The following is a 22,529-nucleotide window of genomic DNA, read 5'->3' as shown; positions in this document are numbered from 1 at the left end:
TTGTGTTGCTGCTTTATCAATATTACCAAAATAACTTGCAGTCCTTTATTATTATTGTAGTTGTTACTCCTAAAGCCACCTTCTGGGAGATAGTTTGTCATTCATATCACACAATTTCCAGTTAAAGAACTGGTTAGAGCCCAGAGACTAGTACTAGTGTCAGTTTACTATTTCTGCAGTTGGTGAAGATGAGCTATCGTGGGTGATTTGTCAATGAAATATCAATCTGCAGATGAGTACTTGTTCCTTTGGTGGTGTTTGCTTTCTTATCTGCAGAAGGGAATCCCTTGGGTCTAGAACTGGTTGTGGAGTGTGGGGAGCTTCTGGAACACTGCAGTTCTAGGTTTCTTTTCTTTAAGGAGCTTCTTTGGAGCCTTTTTACCTTCTATTGTGAGCTCCACTTTTAGAAATAAGGTTCAGCCCTGGCTGGTGTGGCTCGGTTAAGCCTTGTCCTGAAGGGTTGCAGGTTAGATTCCTGGTCGGCACATCCGGATTGTGGGCGATCCCCACTCAGGGTGTGTGCAGGAGGCAGCTCATCATTGGTTTCTCTCTCTCTCTCTCTCCCCCTCTCCTTTCCTCTCTTTCTAAAAATCAATAAAAACATACTAAAAGCAAAACAGAACATGGTTCATTGTGGCTGCAGGCCATCATTTGTAAGGTTGCTTTACGTTTTCTTCCTTCAGTGTTAGAATAAGTTGATTATCCCAACTGAACTTTCAACAAACCTCTACCATAGAACGACTCTTAAAAGCCAAAATCTAGATTGTGATGTGGCACAAACTGGGGTTTTTTTGTTTGTTTGTTTTGTTTTCTCTATCAACAAATAACAAAACACCCTCTGCCACTATTTCAAATTGAAATTATGCCCCTTTCCCTTTCCTTTCTCCTAGGACAACTCTCCCCCCATAGTGCATACATTGAACTACTTGTTCTGTTCCCTAAGTCCCTTCACTCTTTTTCTTCTGGTTCCTCTGATTAGATGAGTTCTACTGCAATACCCTTGAGTTTGCTGATCCATCCTTCCACTTAATTTAGTCTTCTATTGCCCCCTCTGTTGAATTTTTCAGTTTAGTTATTGTATTGTTCATCTCTATTTCTGTTTGGTACTTTTTAATATTTTCAATCTCTTTGTTGAAATTCTTACTTTGTTCATTCATTGCTTTCCGGACCTCAGTGACCATCTTTATAACAGTTATTTTAACAGCTCTCTGTTGGGTAAATCACTTACCTCCAATTCATTAAGATCTATTTCTGGACATTTATCTTGTTCTTTTGTTTGGAAAATACTCCCTTATATCTTCATTTTCCTTGACTCCCTGTGTTGAAATCTGTGCATTAGATAAAACAGCCATCTCTCCCAGTCTTGAGAGACTGGTTTCATGTAGGAGATGAACCTTGTAAATCAGCTCAGCCTAAACATCTGGTTGCCTCTCAAACCTTAGTGATTGTCCAAGCCACTACCTTTGTTTTTAGAGACTCCTAGTAGTTGAGTGTGTACCAGGATCCGTTAGTGTCCCAAAAGGGAGGATCCTGTTACCAGACTGAGTCCGATCCAATTACTCAGTAGCTGCCAGCCAAAAGACAACTCTAAGTTGATTTTATGAGAAGAAACTTTATTGCAAGCCAGCAAGCAAGGACACACCAGGGATCAGTCCCAAAGCAGTGTGTCCTAAACAAGTGATCAGATTCATCTTTATTCAGAGATATCATACATAAACATCCAGGTGAATTTTGTCATGGCATGTATAGATAGGGACATTTCTGCACGGTTAGAAAACATGGTTATATATACATCACATGTTCAGAAATGGTGGAAATGTTCTGCTGCTGGGAAGAGATTTTGTATTATAATGAGAAAAGTTCATGAGGAGGTCACTAGAGGGTCCTTCAAGTACCTTTGGCCAGCCTCAAGTGGATTCAGCCAGATCCACCCCCTGGTCCTACAAAATATTCTGGGTTTGTTCTTGAAAAACAGCCTGGCAACCTCAATGTCAGGGATGGCATACGTATGGAAGGAAGTTGAATTAAGTCTCAGCATTTCTGTTAAACTCTTAAAAATTATAGGATATGGTTACACCTTATAAAATCTAGAGTGATCTGAATAGATTTACAGGTCAATCTAAGCAAAGTTATGAATTCTAAATAAAAGTTAATCTATGCTGGCCTACCTGCTAGGCTGTCTGTATAGGTTAGATTACAGTCCTAGTCAGTTTTCCACATGCCAGTCGATTGGGAGCTGGACACTCAGGTAGCTGTGAGAGCATGCAGTCAAATCCCTTGCAGGTTGGAATTGAGGGGTGTTTCTGTTTGTTTTTACCTGCTCTCATGCACACCTGTAAAGAACTGCTTCTTTGTTTGAAATAGTCCTGTGGGACTTGTGAACACAAACCTTGTTCTATATCAGCTAGGTTGATCCAGGAACCAACCCTCAGGTAGTAGCCACAAAAGGTGACACACCAGAAAAATGTACAAGCTCCCTCCAGAGATATGCTGGCAACTTGGTTTTATCATTTGCGCAAGCTGGAGGGAGCATGTGGTGTTGCCCACCAGCTGCCCCAGGATCCAGGAGGATTGCAGTCACTGCTTATGTGTGTGCTAATGAGAAGTTGGCCCCTGAGGCAGCAGCTTATATTCAGTCAACACTCTTCCAGGAAAATACTGGGAGATGTCCATTTTCACACTGAACTTTTGTTAAATAAACTTTTGCATTGGTAAAAAAAAAAAAAAAAAAGTACTTCGGTTGCCAATAATTTTTAAAAATGTAAACAGTTCCTAAGACCAAAAAGCATGAGAACCATTGCTTTAAACCACAAATTTTGAAAATGAGCACTAAAGACCTCCCGGTCTTTGATCACCAAATACAAACAAGCCAACAGAACCAAGATGGGGGCCTTAGAAGTGAAATTTACTATGTCCTGGACTTTCGAGCCTGGAAATCTCCAGATCAAAGCCAAAATGAGCAGCAAGGACCACAGCCGCTCACTGTTCAGGAGATCCAGTTTGATCCACCCTTTAAACAGGGGCCAGCAAACTGTGGTCCACAGGTTAAATATGGCCTGCTGCCTGTTTTTATAATAAAGTTTTATTGGAACAGAGCCCTGCCCATTCATTTATGTATTGTCTAAGGCTGCTTTCTCACCACAAGAAGTTAGTAGATGTGACAGAGACCATATAGCCTGCAAAGTGTAAAATACTGTCTAACCCTTTTAAGCCAGGTTGGCTCCTCTGGATCCCATGGACCTTGCCATAAAACTGTGTCCAACAATTACAGATGTTTTTAATGATAAATGAGTAATTCTTAGTTTTTTGACAAATATCTCCTATTTAATAAGGAATAGCTATAATTAAAGTATTCAGATAATTAAAGCTATGGGTTTATTTTGTTGTTGTTGTTGGTTTTTTTTTGGTATGTGCCCTTAGCAGGAACTGAACCCAGGACTCTCTGGTCCGCAGGCTGACGCTCCAACTGCTGAGCCAAACCAGCCAGGGCTAAAGCTATGTTTTAAAAAGCAAAATTTTATTGTGTAAAATTCTATGTAGAAAAAGTACAACTGGATGTCAAACCCATAGCTACTAAAATTTTTATTTAATGGTTCAAAACATAGTACCACAAGTACACAAACATTTTAAAATTTCACTAAAAGGAAAAACTATAGAATGCATAGTTGCAGAAAGCTACATAAAGTCACTTTAAAATTACCTCAGGCTACAAAAAGAAAAACCCTAGATTCTGTACCTAAGTTACCCATGTTCCAAAATAACGCAATTTATGTTACCAATTCTTAAACCATAATGGTTATAAACCACAAGCACCTCCATCAAAAGACTGAAACTATTTTGATCAAATCAGTAGCCAAATTGTTAAAAGGACTATAATTAAAGCTGGTGGGCTTCACACAGTGTTAAGGTTTCTGTCAGAGGGACTGCAGTGCAACAGACTTCCTGTAATTTTAGGACAGAAGGCACATATGTGGCTGAATTGCCAAGATTATAATGGAATCCGCTGCTCATGTCCCAGAAACTATGGTTCACTGGAAACCAACAAGCATAATGAGATACAGATCCCAACAGATTATTTGCTTACAAATGTGTAAAAACCAAAGTGTAAGTTATTCCAACAACACATTTAAGTGCTTCAGAATTCATACTGTTTGGTTATACTTTTCTAATTTCCAAAGGAGATTATTTGCTGTGTTATGGCTAAAGGATACATAGTAGTTTATACTAGAAGTGGTAAAATCAAGGAAAACTCTGTTCAATTTTTTAAGAGAAAGTTTCTATGCCACCAGTTTCTTTGTAAGGAGTAATTTCACCTTGCAGGTTATATTCCAGACTAATTTATACATTTCTAAGCCAAGGAATTTGGAATGTAAGTTCACCCTTGTCACAGCTGTGACATGCACACTGACTCATTCTGCCTCTTTGTTCCTTTTGGAACCAGCCCCTGTTGAATCTTCAGCCTCAGCCCTGCTCCCGTCACGGCCCTCCTCAGAGAATCTTCCACCACATCCACGTGCTCTCATGCGAGCTCCTGGCTGGTACAGTGGCAAGGCTGGCCGGTCCTGCCAGGACAAAAGGGTGGGTTACTCTTCCAAGGGCTGGCAATGCAAGAGGAAACAACATGTCTATTCCTAGGGGCTGAGGATATTAATTATCTAAAGACTATTAGCCCTGGTCGGTTTGGCTCAGCGGTTAGAGCATCGGCCTGCAGTCCGGAGAGACCTGGGTTCGGTTCCCGCTAATGGCACGTACCTCGGTTGCAGTTTGTCCCCGGCCCTGGTTGGGTCGTGTGGGTGGCAACCACTCGATGTGTTGCTTTCACGTCGATGTTTCTCTCTCTCTCTCCCTCTCACTCTATCTGAACAAAATATCGAGGAAAAAAATGTCCTCAGGTGAGGATAAAAAATAAATAAATAAAGACTATTAGTCTCACAGCTAAAAATCAGCCTTTTTCACAGCACTATCTCAGAAACCAAGCATTTTGAGGCAATATAAAAGCCATGAAAATAAAGACAGCTAATATGTTATTGCTCAAACCTAGAACACTCTCTAGAATAGGACAGCATGCCATTCTCCTCCCAGTTTGTGACAGTCAAATACACACATCTCAGTCCCTTCAACTCACCAAGCAGTGAAGCTGAGATCTGAAACAAAACTATGTGTGACCCTCAGGTAGCTTTTAAAGTGCGAAACTAAATAATTAACATTCATAATATGTAATTTTCTCGTGGATTATTTCTGAACTGTCCCCTTCATAGAAAAAACTAACCCATCATCTTATTAAACTCCTAGAGGTGGCGGAATAAAAACAAAGGCTGAATAAAGTACACAAATGCCATTAAACAGCTTCAGGGCATAGGGACAGTGAAGCCAGGGAAAGACTGTGATTCTGAAGCCTGGGACTGGTAATTCCAGTGGGAATAACCGCTCCTCTCAGGGAAGCCAGCCTCAAGGAGAGGGAGGGAGCAACCCCATCCCAGCTCAGGGAGCTTACAGCCCAGGGAGGAGGCCCCCTGCCTCGGCACGCCTTCCTCGCCTTCCTCGCTTGTGTGTATGACAGAGCAGCAGCCGCCTTAGCCTTTCCACGGCCACCTGGAGCGCGAGCACGGTGCGACGGGGGTGGGCATGTCCCACTGCTGTTTCACCTTTACCCACCCGGGGCTGTGGAGGCCCCATAGTTACCACCTGGGCTGATCGGAATGTTCTTAACATAAGCCTGGCCAATGAGAAGAGTGGAAAGGGCTCGGCAGGCCCCATGGATCTGAACCCCTGTGCAGGCCAAGAGGCAGCTTCACAGCCCAACATCTCTGGGCCAAGCATGGCTTGCTTTTCACCAGGGTAACATCAGTGTGTACAGAGTTCAAAACTGATCCCAAAAGCCTGATAAGAAAGGAGCTATTACCCAGAAAGCACTTAATACTGCTGTGGCATTGCAGACTTAATTGACAAGAGTCATCGTGAGTTCCCATACCTAAAGCTATGCAAATACCCAAATCACTCCTGCTAAATAAAAAGGCAGTTGAAAAACAAGTGTTCACAGGGCCAACCCCCACCAATGAGACCCCTGGCTGTACTTAGTGTACCTGAGGTTAAGGCAACTATAGAAACCCTTTGTGATACAGACTTGATCAGTCAGAGTGAAGCTAGAAGGCTCTGGCTTTTCTGAAGCTCTCCCTTGCCTTTACTAGAAACATTTAGAAAATCGACATTGCTGATACATGAAACTTGGATGGAGCTGTCGGGAATCATGCTGAGCAAAAAAGCCAATCTCAAAAGGTTACATACTCTGTGTTTCCATTTATATAATGTCCCTGAAATAACAAAGTCATAGAAACAGAGAGCAGGAGTGATTGCCGAGGGTCAGGAACAGGTGGGACGTGGGTGACCTGCAGCACAGGTAGCCTCGTCTCATTTGCTCACCTGGAGGGCGGGCTTTGGGAGACTGACAGCATGATGGGGCCTGGCCCTGTTTGTTGGACTAAGTGGGCAAGCTCAATCCTGTGTTGATTATGCAGATCTAACTTCTGGGTGTTTATGAGCCATCTGACTGTCCAGTAATCATCACACACACTTTAACAGCTGATGAGAACTCACTTAACTTTCACCCCTATTCAGTTTAACTGGTTGAAATAATGGGTGAAGCCAGACTAAGCTGTTATAGTGTGCATACATTTTTTTGGGACACACTATATTTTCTTTACTATCTTAGAGGTAAATCTGATAATATACCATTATTTACTCTCAAGCAAACAGTATGAAAGTTCTAGTTTTATACTAAATAAAAACATTTTTTTTCCTGATGAAAAGGTGATGGCTGGTTCTATTTTTCCATTTGTCATTCAGCCCTTGGTACCCACTAAGTGGACAAGAATAACTGCTCAAGCAAACGCAGACACAGGGCATTGCGCCTCCTGAGATAATGCAGGACCCAGCACGGGTGGGCCTCTCACTGTCAGCGGGGGAGATCCTGTACCTCAGACACCTCTGTAGATTTTCCTTTTTTAGTGAAATAAAGGAATTTCTGCTTGGAAAAGTAGTCATAAGCCTGCAGAAGTCCAGTTTATACTTAGCACAGACAGATGAATGGCAGATTATCCCAAATAAAGAAGAGAACCTTGTTTCGCACTCTCTCCTTTCTGGGTGCCAGGCCATCCTCACTCCTCTGTTCTCTCCCTGGTCGCTCTGTGGCTTCCACAGGGACACCGCGGTCCTGGCTACCCATCTTCACTCTGTCTGGGGTGAGTCCTTTCCCCGATTTCATCTCTTCTTCGTTTCTTCTTGAAAACTTGTCAAACTCATAGTGAGCTCTAAGCTTTCTGTTGTCATCCAAGTGGTATCTTTGTGTTTCAAGTTCTTTTTCTCGAAATTTTCTCTCCATATCCTTTTGCTCTTTATCACTGTCATTTTGTGACCTGTGATTTAATACAAATTATCAGTAACCTTACATAAACTGCTTGTCAATTACCTGTCCTTCCATCCAGACTGTAAGTTCCAGAAAAGACAGGGAATATATGTCTGCCCATCACTTTATGCCAAGTTCGCATGTGATGGGCACACCATGGGCATTCAATAAAACCTATTAAAAAGATGAATAAATTGTATTAACAATATTTACTGTTATACTTAAGTGTCACACATGTATATTAAGTGCTAAGGTACCAAATATAATTTTTAAATTCTCAGTAACCCTTAAAAATAAATACATTCCCCCTCACTGAAGATTAAGTAAATGAGACTACATATGGTAAGTAACTTTCCCAGTAGCCCAAATATGCATCCATCCCGAGGCAGAGCTGATAGTGGCAGCTTAGTTTCTGCTCCAACCACAACAAAAATTAACTGAAATTTAATAACATTTGTATGCCAAACTATTAAATGACTAGTAAATAAGTAAGTGGCCGTTTAGCTCATTTGGTTCTTAAAGTCTTTCCCTCCAGAACCACAGGCAAAAGTCCTCACATGCCACCTATGGATGTCCCACATACAGAAGCAGCAAGACTGGTGGGGACAAAAAGCCCTATAAGCGAAGCGTGAACTGGTGCCAGAAACATGACAAAAGGCACTGCTGTGTCCTAAGCAATAATAATAAAAATGTCTGTAACATAAACGACAGCACTAACAGATCAGATTTCATATGATGCATAAGTTAATTTTATATACAAACCAGTAAACCAGAATCCCCAAAAAGAAGAGAAAACTTTACATAAATCAGTTTGCAAGGTACACAGTAATAAGTCACTCAGACTACTGTGATCCTGGGCAAATAGCAGCCTAATCCCATGACCCTGCCCTCTGAACTCGAATCCACTTCCAGCCACTCCTGTGAGCAGAGCAGCCCTAGCCTCCAGGAAGCTCTGCAGGTGTCTAAATGTAATGCATGGGCAGGAGCCCTGGGTCAAGGGGACAAGAAGCCCAGCTGCATGTGGCCCCACTGACTGTGGGGAGATGACCAAATCCAAGGTCAGGGACAGAATGAAGGGCCTACCTCTGTACAAGTGTCTGACTGTTCTTTCTCTGGACCCTCTGCAGAGACTGCTATGCCTGTCTTGTTCCCAGAGAAGCCCTGCCCAAGCTCCTTTTGTGAGCTCATGTCATGAACAGGCAAAGACCCATGTGACAGAGGACCCCCAGTGGAAGAGAAGTGGGGCTGGCACAACACCAGATCTACGTCTGTGGGTCAACTCCAAGGAAGGAATTACAGCACTCAGAATTCTATCTCTTCAGCACAAAAGACTTTCAGTACCTAAAAGACCAAATTCTCAAATTTATAATTCATAGACAAACTAAAGGAGGTCTGGAAGATCAAATGGGCAAAATATCTCAAAAAACTCAGAAAAATTACAAAGTGATAAAAGTCACAAGGAAAAGAGACTGGGAAGAAGATCGGGAATACCTGAAGTGCAACTACAGAAACCCAAAGGGAATAAGAGAAGGACATTTCCCTGGTTCGAAGATAAGTTTAAGGCAGCAGACCAAATGGGTTTACCAAGTTCCTAGCATGACCAAAGAGAAACAAAAATGTGCACAAGCATTCAAGAATTCTGAGAATATTATGAAATATAGGAACTCGTCCTGACAAAGGATATATGACTGTGACTTCATGACAATCCTGTGATGTTTAATGTGGTCAAAGAAACAGAAATGCGGGGCTCACTTTTCCCTGTGCTCCTCCGGCAGGCTCTCCCAGGGCTTGGCCTTCACAACAGCACAGCCAGGATAGGCTTCCCATTGTCCATCTCCAGTATCAATTTCCTCTCCTGCTTCTTTTGGTTTCTCAGTGGCTGCCTCCTCTCCCTTTTCTGGTTTCTTAAGAAGCTGAAAAATTATAAAGCTAGTAAAATATCACTTTAAAAGTATATTATAAAAGAGATCATTTAACAAATAATTAAAAATATATACCAATATTGAGCTCAAATGTTTGAATAGCAAAAAAAAGGTTAAGACAAAGGTCCAATGAACAGGTTTTGGGTTAAATACCTAGGGTAACATTCAATCAATGAAACATTTTGTAGTTACGAAAACACGATTTAGGATAGTTAATGTGATGAATCACTGCTTATATTAATGAATAAAGGAATATTACAAAAAATGATTTGATTTCTATTTCTGTGTTGATACACACACAGAGAAATGTCTAGAAGGCTTGCAACACTGTGTTAACAGTGATTATTTTTAGGTGGCAGAACCGAAATGATTTCCTTTCCTTTCACCTACCAGTTCTAGTTTTTCTAAAATAAACAAGTATGAACTTTGTAATAAAGAAAACATTTTTTAAAAGGTTGCTTCGTATTAATGACTTTTAGAAGTTTTAGAGTTTTCAAAACACTTATTGCCTTTCTTGAAACAGACTTAGCAGGTTGCTGTGACACATTTCATTTGGTATGCCTTTCCTTTGGGCCTTCCGCTCGGTTAGTTACCCATATAACTTACTCTCTGAAATGTAAATACCACAGGTAGAGTCAGTTTGTAGAACATAAATAGAAGATATACTTCTGAGAATTTTGTTCTCGCTTTGCAAAAGTAAACATATTTTAAATTTCAGTATAGCAAAATCATAAACAGATACATTTGGATTAGATTAATTCATTTAAGAAACAGATATAACATAAGGCAAAACACTAAAGTGCTTCTTATCAAAGGCATATGTTACCTATATATGTGCTCTTATTCTGTCTGTGTGGAATCTTTGAATTTAAACATTTCTTTTCAGATAACAATCAATCTTTTTTTTTATTACAAAAGTAACATATGCTTGCAATAAATGCAATTGAACAAAATCTGTAAATACAATACAGTATATGTATCCATCCATCCAACAAGTAATCTGTGCAATTATGAACTGTTTTTACTCACAATACTTCTGAAACCAAGTGTGTGGTGCCTTTTCACAAACTTCCCCAACTCTCCAACATAGGGTGTTGTTCTACAATTCAATTCAGTTCTGACACCACCTACCTGGAATTAACATCAGATCCCACAAGACTGTCCCCACTTCAGCTGCCAATCAAAAATCCGAGGTTGTCACTGGTCCTTCTGACCAAATGGCTATGAATTCAGGGGATTCTTGAATGAGAATGTCTCATGGAACTCAGGAGACTGTTTCACCCACTATTGCTGGTTTATTATAAAGGATGTAACTCCAGAACAGACCAAAGGAAGAGATGCACAGGGCAAGGCACAGGGAATGGTTCAAAGCTCCCACACCCTCCACAGGAACACCATCTTCCTGGCACCTAAACCTATTCACCAGCTGGGATGCTCTCCAAACTCCAAACTTTAGGGACTTTTATAGAGGCTCCATTATGCAGGATTGATTAAATCACTGGCCATTGGTGACTGAACTCAATCTCCAGTACCTCTCCCCTCTCTGGAGGTCAGGGAGTGGAGCTGAAAGTTCCAGCCCTCTAATAGGGCCATGTCTTTCTGGTAACCAGCTCCCACCCTGAAGCTATCCAGGGTATCAGCCACTGTCACCTCACTGATGTACAGAAGACATCTTATCACTCCAGAGACTAGAAGGGTTGTAAGGGCTGCATGCCAGGAACCAGAGGAAAAGGCCCTATGCTGAATGCTAGGATTACAGCTGTGAGTAAGAGACATGTGCCCACAATTAAAGAACTCACACTTAACCTTCTAGCTGTGGCAGTGGTGGCCATGGGGTGGAAGACCGGTATCCGCAGTGACAAAAACAGAAAACTGTGAACAAGATAATCTCAGGTGGTAAGAAATGCGATGAACAGAATAAAAGGACAGAGAGATGTGGGGTGAGAGGAAGAGGAGGAATGGTTTCTCAAAAGGGTCAGGGAAGCCTCTCCATGAAAATAAGATGTACACAGAGACCAGATGATGAGGAGTCACTGATGAGAAGGAAGAGCCATCTGAGCAGAATACTAAGAAGGTAAGGGCTGACTCTAATTTAGGGCAACATATTTTACATAGAGAAAAGTTCCCTCTATGCATGAAACCACCCTCCTAGATGAATATAACAGGCAAAGGAGGAATTGGGCAAGAGATGTAGAAACCACTTCTACGAGAAATCTGGTTCTGTGAGTCAGCCTGCACACAGCAAGACTAGAAAACAGTGAGCCAGTGGTTTTCAAATGTATATTTTTCAGTCAAGAACTCTTTCCATTAGAGTAAAATGTAAGCACGAGCCCAATCTATGGTACTTAAATGTGGGGCTCCTCTGGGTGAAGTGCTCCCCTCACCCCCAGGAGGCCAGTCCTCTTCCACCCTTCCACCAGCTCAGTCCTCCCAAACACAGCATGCCCAAGGAACCCTGAGGGCTTAGGGAACAGTCTGAGAACTATTATTGTAGAACAGAGAAAAGGAACTATGGTAAAAAAGACCAGACAAATTTTAAATGTCCTTTTACTCCCAGAGAGCTAAGATACTTAAAAGGCATGATGAGGATAGAACTATTTTTGAAAAAAAGGTCTCCTCCAAATTACCTTAATCCTTACTTCTTTCTCAGCAGCTTTCTTTTGTTTGTCTGTTTCTTTTCTCTTACATTTTTCCTCTTCTCTTTTCTTTCTTTTTTCTTCTTCCCGTATGCGTTTCTTTTCCAACTCCCTTCGCCTTCGCTCTTCTCGCTTCTCTTCTCGAATTCTCTAAAGAGGTAGAAAAGTATGTGTATAAATTGTCTGCGTGGATGTGGCAGAAACATGAAGGACATTCACCCGGTACAAGGCCAGACATACCTGCTTTTCTAACTTTCTATTTTTAATGTATTCCAAAAGAGGTGTGGTTCTTCTAGCTAAAACAAAACAAATTGTAATGAAGTATTTAACTCAAAAATAAGATTTCTTTCCTTTGTTTTAAATACGTGCTTTCAATGTAATCTTTAAAATAATTAAGGGAAGAACATTATCATGTTTACATTTACATAAGCATACACTGTATTTGGGGGGTTCTTATTCCATCACTATAAAGTCAAGTAATTTGAAAGTACTGACAACTTTACATGTAGTAGGCATTAATTCCTGATTCTTAAGGGAGTCATATGTTACTCACAAAGACGGTATAAAAGCAAAATGAATACAACATATTAAACTTCCCGAATGTTACATATTCATATTTTTGCAGATATTTAAAATCATTACATAACACACACACACACACACACACACACACACATATATATATATATATATATATATTTTCACTTTGATTCAACACATATTCTGGCAATTTCTTCCTTTTTGGCTCTCTATACAATGGTTTTAAGCAATGTGAATTCTTATAATTTCTTATAATATATGCGCCATAAGTCAGAATAACCAGAAGTAAAAGTTTAGAATATAACTCCATATGGCAGTGTTGATCTAAAAATTACCAACTACTCAGGAATAAAGGCCTCCACACACTCTAACTGGATCGTCGACTTTCATGGCCTGACCTGTCTCACCTGACCCGGATGCTGGGTGCCCAAGCGTGTGGCAGGCCTCTAGGTGCTGCCTTCCTGAGGGACTAGGTCCGAGAGGTATGTGTTCCTCATGGCAGTGGTTGAGAACTTAGGTGAGCAGGTAGAAGATGGTTTGGGTCTATAGCAGAGGCCTTCCAGACCTCAGATTAAATAAAGGAAGAATCCCTGGATGCATTTGAAGACTGACATGACATTCCAGAATTCTGGGAATTGGGAATGAATCAGAAATTATAAGAGAGCCCCTGGCCAGGGGTTCCTGACTTGGAATTGAGGGCTCCTGAACACCTTGATGTCACATACCAAATGGTACCTGCCAGGGGAGCTCTGTAGATGCCCACGTTTCACCGCAGGTACAGGGACCAATAAGAGCCTGCTCTCTCCCTGTGGCTCCTGTGCTAACCATGACCTCTGGCTTAGGATTAATTAGCACAGCCAATGCTCTTCATAATAGGCAAGTTACCCCAAGTTAGGGAGAATGCTGCTCTGCACCATGGAAGCTCTCCCAAGGAATGGGCCGAGACCTACCTTGGTGGGTGAAGGAGCTAAACTGAGACCAACCACATCAGCCTTCCCTCATCTCCAACAAACCACCTGCCTTGTTACCCACAAAGGATCAATGTGAAGGGAAAATGAGATGCTGTATAAGTGCTTTACAAACCACAAAATTGTATCATTTATTAAATAGGGGATGTGTGACCATGTACCATACTATTTAACCAACAATATAACCATTGCCACCTAGAGGGAGCCAATACCTAGCAGCAATGTCACCACAACCTATAAGGAAACAGAGAACCTGAGGCTAAGGATGAGGCTACATGGTTGACAGGTCTTAGGTCTGTCTGCTCTAAAGACCCTGATATGCCACTGTACTACTCTGCAACTTCAGAGTGAATTAATATTTCCATCTAACCCTGATCGTTTACCCTTGATTAAAAGAACCCACTGAAGGCCAGAATCTAAGAAGAGAAAGAGGTTACTTGCCATGATTTGCCTGATTAAGGTGCAAATCTAAATGGGCAGAAACAGGAATCACAGAACCAAAGCTCTATATACCTCATCCTTTGGAAAGATACTGACTTCGACCTTGAGATATAATGCTCTTTCCCTAATACAGCAAGCACTCAAATGTGTTTTCTACTGTTCATTCATCACAAATTTGAAACAAGGTGAGTGTAACTGAAAACTCAAGCTATCCCACCACAGACACTCAGCATATTTTCCCAAGCTGCCATCTTGCTATCCTTTTGTCAAAACTAAGAAATAGTCTACTTTTCTGCCAAACCTATCATGTGTCATTTTTAATGAAAATCATTAAACACAAGATATAAATACATACTCTATAATACTTATCTCAATAAAGTAAAGAGAAGAAATGAGCAAAACAGACCAATAAGTTCTCTTGTCTTTGCCTCTATGTCTCCCAGAAGCGTTTCGGGATTGGCACCAGTTTTCTCCCCCTCCACACAGTAAGCTTCTAAAAACTTCTTATATTCTGGATCTGTAAATTTAAAAGAAAAAATAAATATGCTCCTCCCCATATAAAGAAGAGAAACTGTATTTGATCCATGTGTTTAATTTGGAAGTTTCATAATCCAGCCTTTAAAAAAGGACTCACCGTCATCGATGCTTCCGGTTTTGGCATCCTTTTTCTTCAGCTTCTTTTTGGCTATCTTCTGGAACGGAGCAAACTCGACCACTGCAGGATATTCAAGGCCTTTACCAGAAACAAATTCCAAAAATTATTCGGAAATTCTACTATATTTGTTTTGGAAAAGAATGATCTAGCTTCCTTAAGGATTGAACATAACAATGAAAATGTTACTGTTTAAACTATAATTTAATTATACTTTCAAGCAAGTGCATCTTAGCATGCCAAACTCCACATTTAAACAATGGAGAACAATTATTTATTAAATAAGACAATTCCTCATGTTGTAGTGGAGGTTACATGACTGAATACATTCAAAATTCATCAAACTGTACACTTTAAAATGATAAATTTTTCCATATGTTACTTATACCTCAGTAAGCCTATCTCTCCTCACCAAAGGTTATCTTTCTTTAAATTGATCCCTTAGTACCATTAAACTTTTTTTTATTTTAAAAGGTTAATTCAATGATTAATCCATTATATGAGTTCAAGAAAATTACCTTGCTTTTCAATAGCTGCTGGATAAAAGAGGGGGACTCAAGTGTATACATAATATTCAGGTAAAATTTGCCTCAAATGAAAAGAAAATTCAGAATGAAAGTGACCAGGAATTCATTTTTTTGTTGTGGTAAGTGTGTGTGTGTGAGGGGGGCACACACATAGAAATGATCACTGAAAGAACCTGCTATTAAACAAATGGGACACTCTTCCTTGGCTCTAAACCTACAGAGTACAGTGATACCTCGGTTCTCGAACGCCTCGGTTTTCGACCAAATCGGTATTCGACCAGGAGATTCGAGAAACTTTTGTCTCGGAATCCGAACAAATATTTGGAACTCGAACTTCCGAGATGAGCCGAGTTGAGCCGAATGGCGTTCATTCGGCCCAGCGCGCCTTGCTTGCCTCATCAGTGTGAGTGCAGAGAGAGAGTCACGCTTTGTGGAGTCACGCTTTCCTATTGGGTTTCATTGCTTCGGTTCTCGAACAATTCGGTTCTCGACCTTCCTCCTGGAACGAATTATGTTCGAGAACCGAGGTATCACTGTAATCACTTTTGGACTTGTCAGGAACAGCCAGGTCACTGTGATATTATAATTCTCTCATTTACCTGGAAGACTCAGGCCACAATATTAGTGAACCATGAAAACATTATGTTAAGTGTAATAGGCCGGTTAGAAGAAAATAAATACTGGATGCTTCCATTTCATGAGGTATCTAGAGTATTCAAATTCATAGAAACAGAAATCAGAAGGTGGTTGCCAGGGGCTGGGGAGAGGGAGGATGAGAAGTAACTATTATTTAATGAGTACAGAGTTTCACTTTGGAAAATGAAAAGAGTTCTGGAGGTTGGTTGCACAACAATGTGAATACACTTAACACTACTGAACTGTACTCCTGAAAAAGGAATAAGATGGTGATTTTATGTTATGTGTATTTTACCACAAAATTTGAAAAGGAATTTAGAAAGGCACTTGAATGTATCACTGAATAAATGAGCACGCAACACAAATGTCAAATGGTTTCAGCATTAAACTTGCCTGTACTCATAGAAAAAATCTCCTGGCTTCAGCCTAGTCACTCTTTAACCATCTGTTCTGGTTTGTGACCCCACCCCCACAGCCAGTGGAAGGGAAGAAAGCACTTGTCAGTAGGGGGGTGGGGTCGAGTGGGAAGAGGTGGGTGGTGAGGGGTGTATAGAAAACAAGATGCTGTGAAAAGTGTGCACACATGACAGCAGCGAACACAACGGCTGATAGGAGAGGAGGAAAAGAAAAAACATCAAAAGCAGAACCCAAAAAACAGAGGAATTGGACCCATTTAGAGTAGAGGTAAATTACATCGTCTTAGCAGACAATACTGTTAAACAGGGTCAAAAACTGATGTCCAGTATTACAATCTCCTCCCCCGTGACATCATCCAGCAACAGTGTAATTATGAAGCAAACTCTGTTTAGGAAGACATTGATATAAATGAATAATGCATTTTAGAAAATGTTTGTCAAATGTGGGTAAAATAATTGTTTAGACATAAAAAAGTCAAGTTCACTTACAGAAAGCTCATTTATATGGAAAAACTTCAATCTCCAATGATAATACATAAATAGGTTGTCACTATTACCCAATTGCTGGAATTCTCTCGTTTATATATAATTTTAATTTTTAACAAGCACACAAGCACAATAACATGATGTAAATTTACACATTACTTTAGATTAGTATATGAGAACTGTTTAATTAAAACTCACAAATATTCCAGCAAAACGTAATGTACTTGAAGACTGTAACAACGAGTTTAAAAAGCCAATGACCCAACCTTTATTGTCAATGAAGATATATCCATCAAACCGATCTCTAAAAAGAAGAATGTCATCAGGATTTCTAAAATTAATGTATGCCCTTGAGTAGAGATGAGGATAAAGACTGCAATAAGAAAAACAGTGAAAATGGTTAGTAAAAAATATGACTTCTTTAGTTTTGCCTTTGCCTTGTCTGAATACAACAAAACTACTTCAAATAAAACTATGCCAAAGATTCATCTCTCGGTAAATGACAACAATCTGGATAGTCTTCATTCAGCAAAAAACAAAAACAAACAAACAAAGCATTAACTGAGTTTTAATGACCTGGGAAAGACTCTTTAGGGTAATTTCTCTACTGCATGGAGCCAGGGCTAAACTACTGGTTCTCAGGGGCTGAAAACCAAAGTCACGCCCCATCATGCAATACCACCTACTCATAATTCCTTCATAGAAGAAAATGTTATATTGTGAAAAGATTCTTTACTGAGTTAGAGAACACTTTTAGGTGTTATTAAGAGTATTTACTGTAGCACATTGTACAGTGTCTACAGAACTAAAGCTTTCTCTGCCATCTCAGAGCTACCAATTTCCTTCATAGGCAGGAACTCTCAACCCCCTTTCACAGATGAGAACACTGAGGCTCAGATAAATTAGGTACTTACAGAGGGTGCAGTTAGTTAAAAGGTGGGACCAGGAGCCCTGGTTGGTGTGGTTCAGTGGTTAGAGCCTCAATCTGCAGACTGAAGGGTTGCAGGTTCCATACCTGGTCAAGGGCACGTACTGGTGTTGCAGGTTTGATCCCTGGCCCGGTCAGGGTCGTGTGGGAGGCAGCCAATCGATGTCTCTCTCTCACATCAATGTTTCTCTCTTTCTCCTCTCCCCTTCCTCTCTCTCTAAAAATCAATGAAAAAAATATCCTTGGGTGAGGATTTAAAAAAAAAGGTGGGATTGGATTCCAATCTGAGCCACTCTGGGTCCAGTGTCAGTCCTCCTTTAACTGTTCTAGTTTTCCTAAATTTTAGTCATTTGAAAAATCATCTTTATGTTTTTTCTTTTACCATATCTATATTTATATATTAGTGGTATTTCTTTGTTGAACAGACTTACATTTTTTACTTTAATGTATTTATTCAAAAGGAAAGTTTTATAACTTCCATAAATGAAAACTCATGATATTGAAGATAAAAAGGATAATAATAATGAAGATAATAAAAACAGTGAAAATCACTAAGTCAGAGCTGAACTGTCATCTATTGAAGGTCTAACTAGAGGTCAGCACTCTCTTTGTTAATAAAAGGAAGATTTGAAAATAAAATGTTTTGTCAGAGTCATCTATCTACCAAGTTGTAAAAGGGAACTGAAAAAATATAACTTCAGCCCTGGCCAATTTGGCGCAGTGGTTAGAGCATCGGTCCTCGGACTGAAGGATCATGGGTTCAATTCTCAGTAAAGGGCATGTACCTGAGTTGCAGGTTCAAACCCTGGCCCTGGTCAAGGTCATGAGTGAGGCAACCAATCAATGTATCTCTCTCACATTGATGTTTCTCTCTCTCTCTCTTCCTCTCTCCCTTCCACTCTATCTAAAAATCAACAGAAAAATATCCTCCAGTGAGGATTAATTAAAAAAAAAAAAAAAAAAAAGCCCTGGCCAGTTTGGCTCAGCGGCTGGAGTGTCAGCCTACAGTCCAGAGAGACCTGAGTTCGGTTCCTGCTAAGGGCACGTGCCTCGGTTGCAGTTTGTCCCCAGCCCTAGTTGGGCTGTGTGGGTGGCAACCACTCGATGTGTCCCTTTCACGTCGATGTCTCTCTCTCTCTCTCTCTCTTCCTCTCTCTCCTTCCCACTCTATCTGAACAAAAAATGGGAAAATGTCCTCGAGTGAGGATAAAAAAAATAATAAAAAAATAAAAATAATAAATAAAATTAAAAGGAAGAAAGAAAAAGATATAACTTGAGAGGGGTGGGGTGGGATCTGGGTGTTATGATGGAAGGAAGCACAGTGGGACTTCTGGAGTCTGGAATACTCTTTCTTTATCTGGTGTTAGTTACATGGCATGTTCAATTGTGAAAACTCATCAAGTTATACATCTATTATTTATTCAATCTACTTTGTTATATCTTAATACAATTTACTTTTAAAAATGTTGTTGATATGCAAAACCAAAAATTAAGTAATACATTGTTAGTTGGTCTGTTTTTTTCTTCTTAGACCATGGTGGTGCAGTAGAGGCATATTTCAAATCTGTTGAAGAGGCATTTAATGATCTGCCTATTTAGAAATAACTTGCAGAAATAAAGTACTGCACTGATTTCTGGGAACATAAAGATGGAAAAGGAGATGTCTTCTATTGTCTATAATACTTTGCCAAAAAGTGACAACACCTGTCAGATTCTTAGCATTGGTAAACAGCTTCTCACCTGAGATCCCCAGTAAAGAACTCAAAATAATCGTGTGTAGGTAGTGGGTGTAGTTGCTCTTCCAGCTGCTCCTTGGTGAGACTGGGAGGAAGGCGCCGGATGACCACCTAGGGAAAGTATACTGGCTGGGTTTTGTTTCACCCTTACTGTATCAAGCTTTGATTATTTCAATGCCTGGTGACCTTTTTATGTTCAGAGAAAAATCTAAACCAAGAGTCCAACAGAAATACACATTTTAGGAAAGGTTAAGGAAAACATACATGAGCCCTGACCAGTATGGCTCCGTGGTTGGGGAGTGTCAGTCCACACCTCAAATGGTTTTGGGTTGGGTTCCCAGTCAAGGGCACACACCTGGGTTGTAGGTTCAATCCTGGCCCAATCAGGAAGCATGCAGAATGCAACTAATCGATGTATCTCTTTCATATCAATGTGTCTGTCTCTCTCTCTTTCTCTCTCCTCTTCCCTCCCTCCCTCCCACTCTCTCTCTCTAAAAATCAATGGAAAAAAATATCCTCAGGTGAGGATGAACAAAAAATGAAACATAAAAGAAAAACATACATGAGAACATGGCTGTCAAAAGGGTAATGAAGCATGAATAATTGAAAAGGTATTCCTGAGGTCAGAAAAGGTTGTGCATAAGTTCTTTGTCATGCAGTCATTTAATTACTACCAGACAGCAGTTGGCATGTCTGTGCCTGCGTTGAAAAGTAGTAGCTTCTACACTCTCTCTGCATGTTAAGCCACAATGGCAGGTAGGGATCCATGCAGTGAATGTATGTATGGAATGTTTAAGACCAATAACAAGGGGGAGGGGGGAATCAGTGGGGGAAAAAGGAGAATCATCTGTAACAAAAATTAATCAATAAAAAAAAAATTATAAAAAAAAAAAGAGCAATAACAAACCATGCGTTTGTTCTTACTGCCAAGAGGAACTCCACCTGCGTTGGAAACCTTTCGCCTCCAGTCCAGAGTGTCCACACTGCCGGTCCTATCCCACCACACCATCAGGCTTTCCAGCCTCTCTACCTTCCCAGCTTCCCAGGACCTGATAGGACCTTCGCTAGGCCGCATCACCCCCTTCTCCTGCCCACTCAGGCCCAGGACCTGGATAGTGTGGAGCTGGTTGAGCCCAGCGTCACAGCCCCAACGGGACACGTCCACCTCCAGAGGCTTAAATTTTCTTTCTCCCCAAACCAGAAAAGAAACCGTCAGAAAACTCTGGCGGCACAAGGGGCTCGGGACGGCGCTGCCAGGACGCTGTCCGCGGTGCTGATACGGCAGAGACGCCAGAGGCTCCGCCCCTGACCCTGTCCACCTGCCCGGTCCTGGGCCCCGCCCACCCGCCCGTGGAATGCTCCACTTAGTCACACCCTCTCACCGTGGATACCCCTCGGCCACGCCCACTCTCCATTCATCCACCACGCCCCTTCCCTCGTCCCGCCTCCACCTAGGCCAGGAACGACTTCCTCCCGACGTGCGCCCGCACCGCCTGTGCTCTCGCCTGCTCCCTCGCCCCGCCTCCGCCTCTCCTCTGGGCGTTTGCTCGCACCCCCACCCTCGCCCCGCCCCATCTCGCGGAAGACCCTCCTCCTCCCCAGCCAGGGCTGCCTGCCGCTCCGCCCAGCCGGCGTCCTTCCCGCGCCGGCTCCGCAGCAGGACCTCCACGCCCTCGCTAAGTTTGCCTGCACCGCTCGCTCTCCGCCCGCCCCGTTCCTGCTCGCACACCCACCTTGCTCAGGACTGTCCTCTTCTCCTCGCGAGGTTTGCCCGCGCTGCCTCCACAGCTGGAGGACAAGGCCGACGGCACCCCTGCCTCTCGCCGCGGCGACTCCCGGCGGACCTGAGCTTCCACAGCGGACGTCCTCTCCCTCCCGCTCTGGCTCCGCGCAACAACGGCCACCCCGGGGCCTCCGGGCCCCTCCTTTTCCGAGCGCATCCCGCACCCGCCGCGGCTCCACTGCCGCCTCCCGCCCGGGCCTAAACTTCGCGAGAACTGGAACGCCGCCGCCCCCACTGTCACCCCCGCCCCCTGGGTTCAGACACCGCCTGACCCCTCCCCCCAGGCTGTGTTGCTCTACGTCCAGCTTCCCTGGGGGGTGCCCAACACCTCCGAAGCCGCCCCCTCGACACGAGATTGGAGACACCTCGGGGTTGGTGGGCTTGCGGCGGGGCGGGCCCGCAGCCCGAGCACCCCCATCCCCACCAGCGCCTGGTGTCGCCAGTGGCCAGCCGTGCGGCCACCGGGAAGCAGCGGTCGGGGGCAGGGGAGGGAGGGTCAGGCTGCCCACGCCGTCCTTTAGCCCAGACTTCGGAGAGTCTGGGGGCGAACGAGGCGTCGAGGAGCCTCTCCCTTTAGCTTGTCGGCTGTCACTGGAAAACAGGACTAGAGGATGTTTGGTTCCAGCAGGAGCCTTTAACAAGGCTCTGCAGGGCTTACTCTTTCCCACAGAGAAGAGCAGGCCCTTTGGCTAAATGTTGCATGCACGTACTTAATAAATTATTTTCAGCTATTTTTCTTTCCCAAGGAAATTTGAACGTTTCACCAGAGGATGGCAGTTCCATTTAAGAAAAGTCAGTCAATCGACAGCACAAATCCGTACATAGCTTTCCTATACGGAATAAAGTAAATGCATCAGAGTTGAGAGCATAAGTTGGCTGGCATACAAGGCTCATTTCGGCTGTCCTTAGGAGCTCAGATGTAAACTGTTGACTACTGTCTGGATGGCGGTTGAGGCTTGATTAGAGTAACTAACAGCTCAGACCCACAACTTCACAAAACAGTACCTAGGGTTCTCAGTGTAATTTTAATTCAATTGGGGGGGGGGCTGTAAATTAATGGGACAGCAACCAAGCCAGATTCACATTTATATATTTTTCTTTTACAAATATACAGGCAGTAACACTTTTAGTTAGTCTAATTTATACGTGGAAGTTTGTTTTTATTTTTTTATTTATTTTAAATCCTCACCTGAGGATATTTTCCCATTTATCTTCAGATAGAGTGGGAGGGAGAGAGAGAGACATCAATCAGCTGGAACCAAACCACATGCCCTTGACTAGATCCAGCCCATGACTTTGGTCCAAGGGCTGGCGCTCTAATCACTGAGCCAAACTGGCCAGGTCAAGTTCTTCCTTTTTAAATGCAACGTTTTTTTTCATATTTTTTTCGTTATTCATGTTGGCTGTACTTTTTATTCATAGCATGTTTTCTCAAGAACTTCAAGTACAAACAAAA

The 22,529-nt window shown here is 42.1% G+C and overlaps 1 protein-coding gene across 1 annotated transcript; it reads right to left on the bottom strand.

Moving 5' to 3' along the window:
* Positions 1-3,626: 3,626 nt before the first annotated feature.
* On the bottom strand, positions 3,627-21,256 carry UPF3A (UPF3A regulator of nonsense mediated mRNA decay). The gene is made up of 10 exons (XM_036250083.1): positions 21,024-21,256; positions 19,295-19,401; positions 16,893-16,999; positions 14,544-14,642; positions 14,316-14,426; positions 12,201-12,256; positions 11,952-12,110; positions 9,155-9,315; positions 7,115-7,412; positions 3,627-4,562 (listed from the first exon to the last, which is right to left on the bottom strand). The coding sequence occupies exons 1-10, from the start codon at positions 21,228-21,230 to the stop codon at positions 4,410-4,412; spliced, it is 1,458 nt and encodes a 485-aa protein (XP_036105976.1). The 5' UTR covers positions 21,231-21,256; the 3' UTR covers positions 3,627-4,409.
* Positions 21,257-22,529: the final 1,273 nt, after the last annotated feature.

The sequence above is a fragment of the Molossus molossus genome, unplaced genomic scaffold, assembly GCF_014108415.1.
Source record: "Molossus molossus isolate mMolMol1 unplaced genomic scaffold, mMolMol1.p scaffold_m16_p_9, whole genome shotgun sequence".
In the NCBI taxonomy this organism is placed as follows: Eukaryota; Metazoa; Chordata; class Mammalia; order Chiroptera; family Molossidae; genus Molossus; species Molossus molossus.
This window is presented reverse-complemented; position numbering and strand designations above follow the sequence as displayed.